General features: G+C 39.7%; 1 protein-coding gene across 1 annotated transcript; it reads left to right on the top strand.

The window, feature by feature from the left end:
* Positions 1 to 3086: 3086 nt before the first annotated feature.
* LOC110943962 lies at positions 3087 to 5175 on the top strand. The gene is made up of 3 exons (XM_022185692.1): positions 3087 to 3222; positions 3333 to 4504; positions 4594 to 5175. Exons 1-3 carry the CDS (start codon positions 3087 to 3089, stop codon positions 5173 to 5175), a joined length of 1890 nt encoding a protein of 629 aa, XP_022041384.1.
* Positions 5176 to 5448: the final 273 nt, after the last annotated feature.

Below are 5448 nucleotides of genomic sequence, written 5' to 3' on the forward strand. Positions count from 1 at the left end.
TGAGAAGAGATGTCTATTTAGGGGTAACATGCTTTATATTGCATATGCTACGTGTCGGTAGCCTTTTACCTTTCCTTTGGTGAGAATTTTGAGCCTGTAGAATGATAGAACGATTTACATAAAGACTTCATTTGTTGAGAGCAGGCCACATGCTATTCTTTGTTAGAACTTGTATAATTTGATACATGCTGAGATTGTGGTTTGACATGTGCACGTAAATGATAAAGGCATTAGGATATACCTTACACCCGTTGTGTTTGTTCATGTTTACCGAACCATTACCCTTAGTAGCCTCGTTGAGCCTATTTACCTTTCGTTTGTCCACCTATCGTGAATTGTTTGATACCGACCGTGAACGACAAATTATGAAAAAATAAAGCAAAGAGAAAAAAAAAACAGAAATAGAAAAGAAAAAAAGAGCAAAAATAGAAGTTTCGTGAATATTGTTTATGTTCTTGGGTAGAAACCAACCCGAAAGTGTTAGTTGTTATGTGTTGCAAATAAAGTTGTCACAGGTTGGTCGTTTTTTGTTCGCCATATAAAAATATAAATATAAACCGAAAAATTTCCTACCTTTAGCCTAAGCCCAAAACCGAAAGTTCTTTTGATGCGTGTCGTGTTATATGATACAGTGGAGGTATGATTGTCATTCAAGCCTATGATTACAGGATTTCATGTTTGGTTTTGAGTGTATAAATACTAGCACATTACACGCTAGTTCAGTTTTTAAACCGAGAGGAGAGTTTATTGTGAGGGGCGTGTAGCATGTGTTGTGATCCTAAGCATGTTGGTTCTGAATAAACAAGTCTTAAGTTTCTGAAATTGCACCTATTGCTTGTCGGACTGTCAATCTCGATTGTGTCAGTCTATGGAACGGGTATGACTTGGGACTTAAACGGTTGCATCGGTTCAGGGGTTTAGAGGTATTGTTACTATGATGAGTAGTTCCATATCGGTTTACTTGAGGACAATCAAAGGTAAGTATGGGGATGTGATGGAGAGTGTGAGACACGGATGTTTAAGTGCTTATCTTACATGTTTTGTTCAGTTTTATATGATTATATGCTTGGAATTGTTTTATTGCGAGTGTTTGTATGTTTACAGGTAAGAACGCATAATATGGTGAAGATAGGGGGTCTCGCGTAACCTACGGTTCTAAATTGTAGGCTACAGTGGGAACAGATAGTCAATGCATGTTGATTGTTGGGAGATGGCAACTAAAAAAATAAAAAGAAAAACACAAATGGAGGCATAAGAAGTCAAGATTAGACATCATCATCATTTTGGTGGCTGACTTCTCCTTTGAGCTGACGTGTGAACATCATCAATACATAAATTTTGGCTTCAAGATTGAGGACTTTTGAGGAGGTGCACAAACTTTGAGAGAGGCACATGCAAGACAATAATGGAGGCTGCATGAATTACGGTTGATGTTGATAGTCAAGTGAGGAAACAGAAACGGCACATGTGGTTTACGGATGATTTTCATAGCTTACGGTTGTCATTATGCAGTCAACAAAAAGAAACAGGAGCTTTGACCTGTGGTTTACGTTTTCAAACCGTGACTTACAAAGTGAAAAAAGAGCATGCACGTGATTTTAATGATTGGTGGATTGAAGGTTTTTTTTTTTAAAAAACCCTAGTGAGTGGGCTTCGATGATTATTAATGAATTATCAAAACCATCAAATTTGGGGGGGGGGGGGCAGCCGTACACCACTTTTTGTCTTTAATCATTCATCATTCAACATCATTAATCCACCATCAAAGAAGTCGATCATGTCTTCATCAATTTCTTACCAAGCTATTGAAGATCAAGTGATGATTATGAGTGGCTAGTTGTCCCGTGACCGTCTCCGGGGCTCGGGTTTATGTTTGAACATTGGGTTTGCGTATGCTACGACTTTTTGGATTAGTATTCGATTAAACTTTCGGATAGTCGTTCCTATTGTTTCTTGTTTTGATTAAACAATTTTTTTTATTATCGTAATCATTCTTGTTCATCAATTAATTGGTTTGTTCATCAACAACCGGGATTAAATTCTAGGATGTCATTGTTTTAAACCTTTAATCATTGAACTTGATTATGTTTATGAAATCTGAAATTGGTAATTAATTGGGTTACTATTCATTTGCATCAATCTTTCGGTTTCGATCATGGATCATTGCAATCAAATATATTGTCCGTTAATTATTTATCAAAACGAGTTTTTACGGATCATGTCTATGTGATTTCCAATTAGTCGTAACTAAGTAACTTGATTTTCTAGCATAACCTGAAAACCCGGAGATTGGTCCTTTCTCTCATTATTGTTTACAAATACAATTTAATTCCGTTTTCATAATTCATCTCACGTTTGCAAAAGACAATTAGGTTTTAATTTAGATAATAGTCTTAAACAACGAGCTTTCATACTTTCCAGTGATTCCCCGTGGATTCGACACCATACTTGCCCTTTACTAGTAAAAGGTGAATAGGACACTATTACTTTATTTTTGACCGACCTTACGACATCGATCAAAATGGCGCCGTTGCCGGGGAATCGGTGCGCTTAGTTTAGTTATTTGTTTTCGTAAAAATTCAAAAAACCTAAAAATTAGAAAAAAAACCAAAAAATCCAAAAATATTTCCTTTTGTTTGTCTTTTATTTGTTTAGTTCAGTATTACGCTTGGTTTCTTTTTTGTCTGTGTGCAGGTGCTTCTCGTGTTGCATGCATACCAGGTTCTCCAAGAAATCATCACCGTTATTGTTTGATCCAGAAATAGAAAAGACTGCTCGATAGAATCTCGTTCTTCTACGTTCAGCAGTGAAAGCTAAAGCTCAGTCGTCAACAGTTGCTCAAGACCTTGAACAGGCAGCTCACGAGATGGCTGATCAAGAGCCACAACATCAAGATCCACAGAACGAGCCAATTCCACCCATTCCGAATCCACCAATCCCTCAAAACCAAAACCAAAATCAAAATCAAAATCAAAATCAAAATCTTAACCAACCAAATAACCAAAACCTGAATCAACCACCACCACAACCATTTCCACAATTCAACCCTGGCCCACAAAACCAACCGGGGAATCTAAATCTCCGACATGGGGAGATCATTCGTCACAACCAACCACAACATCAACATGGGTATGATGAGGGTTTCCAACACAGAGAAGGCAGTGTGCATACTTGAGAATCCGGTTGGGAAGATGATGATTATCAGAACCAGTATGACAGGAGGTACGCGGATTATAGGTACGATGAGGGGTACAATGTGAATCAAGGATACCCGGTCCAACAACAGGTCAATTAAAGAAATCACATCCCGCGCCCGATTCCACAAAATCTAGTTCAACATGGAGTCCCACAATTCAATGCGGGGAATCAAAGAGCTAATAATCGGGTTGGGGGCGATCAGATACAGTTTGTGGATGGTGTCCCACAAGTCGTTCAAGGGGCACCAATTCAGGGCGTTGAAGGTCACTGTCGACCAGTTGTAGTACCTAACTCATCGGCTATAGTCACACCGGTTGGAAACAATAACAGACCTTTCGAGGTGAGGCCTCGGTACTTAGGCCATCTGTCAGAGTTTTATGGAAAGAGGACCAAAGAACCGTACTTACACATAACAAGTTTTGATTCAATTTGCAAAACTATAAGAGGTTCAGGTTTTACAAAGGAAGAAGTGAAGCTGATGCTGTTTCAGTTTACTCTAAAAGACAAAGCTCGACAGTGGTTCGCGACATTACCTCCGGTTAGTATATACACTTGGCAAGAGATGCAGCAAGTGTTTTTGGAAGAATACTACACCATGAATAGAACCAGTGAAGCTCGGAATGCAATTAGAGCATTCCAGCAACATTCAGGGGAAGCGTTCCATGAGGCGTTCACAAGGTTTAAGGAGTTGCTTAGGAAATGCCCCCACCATGGCATTCAGACATGGGAATTGATTAAAGCGTTCTATGATGGGCTACTTCCTGATGATGTAAGAGATCTTATAGCCATCAGTAATGGTACGTTTCTCACCAATACAGAAGCTGCAGATTGGGCATATTTGGGGAGACAGAGTGCTACTTCTAAAAGGCAGGCACAGTCTAGCAGGAGAGCAAGATCAGCATCAGCAAGAGCAATTGATTATGAAGCTAAAGAACGGGTTGAGAAACTGAAACATCAGAATTTGCTATTAGAGCGACAGGTAGCTCAGATGAAGTTGGGAAAGGGAGCTGAAGTTAGGGCAGCTAATGCATTCGCAGTATGTACAGATTATGGTGAGTTAGGACACCAGGTTGGAGAGTGTCTCGCAAGGATGGTTCCGAATGAAGAAGTGAACCAAGTATTCGGTGAACGAAAGCAATATGATATGAAACCGAATACATATCATCCAGGTTTACGAAATCACCCCAATTTTAGTTACGGTAATTCTGCTAATCAAATGAACCCTAATTTTCAGGTACCCATGCAAGGAGGCCAGCAGTATCAGAGCCGTCAAGGTAATTACCAAACTCATGGCTCATATAATCAGGTAATCAGCAAGGGAACTTCTCAAGTGCTAGTAGTGGAACGAGTGATGACAAATTGGATGCTATTATGAAGTTCATGAAGGACATCTAGAAGGATAATGAAGTTCGAGACAAAACTTCTGAGGCAATGCAGAAGCAGTTGGGGCAGCTAGCAGAAGATCTAGCTCAGCTGAGAAGAGATCCAGGAAAGTTGCCAAGTAATACCACAGTTAATCTAGCACATCAGTCATCTAGCTCAAAGAATGGAAGAAACGTGCACATCAACGTGGTAAGTGTTCTTCCAACTTCTAAAATGGGTAGTGTTACAATTACTCCACTATCACAACTAGTTGAGGAGGTGGTGGAAGATGTTGTTACTGAATCGGATTCTCAACATGATCGGGACCCAACAAGGGATGAAAGGTGGGAAAGTTTTAAACAAGCTAAAATTAATCTACCCTTACTTGATGCGATTAAAGAGAGTCCCGATCAGGTTGAGTGTCTGAAAGAGTTAAATACCCAAAAACGACTTCACAAGTTTCCTAAAAAAATTGATTTGACTGCAAATGTGAATGCCGTTTTATTGGGTACCCTTTCCCCCAAACTCCAAGATCCAGGAGCACCCATTATTTCGATACAAGTGGGTGAATTTAAAATAGAAAGGGCACTGTTGGATATTGGAGCATTGATTTGACTGCAAATGTGAATGCCGTTTTATTGGGTACCCTTCCCCCCAAACTCCAAGATCCAGGAGCATCCATTATTTCGATACAAGTGGGTGAATTTAAAATAGAAAGGGCACTGTTGGATATTGGAGCGTGTGTTAGTATTCTACCAGGGAGTCTGTATGACCAATATGATTTTGGTCCGCTACAAAAAGTCAACACCACCGTGGTGTTTGCTGATCAGACTCCCATGTGTCCGAGGGGGATTGTAAGGGATGTAATTGTAAAGGTAGAAGAGTGTT

Source organism: Helianthus annuus, chromosome 8 (genome assembly GCF_002127325.2).
Source record: "Helianthus annuus cultivar XRQ/B chromosome 8, HanXRQr2.0-SUNRISE, whole genome shotgun sequence".
In the NCBI taxonomy this organism is placed as follows: Eukaryota; Viridiplantae; Streptophyta; class Magnoliopsida; order Asterales; family Asteraceae; genus Helianthus; species Helianthus annuus.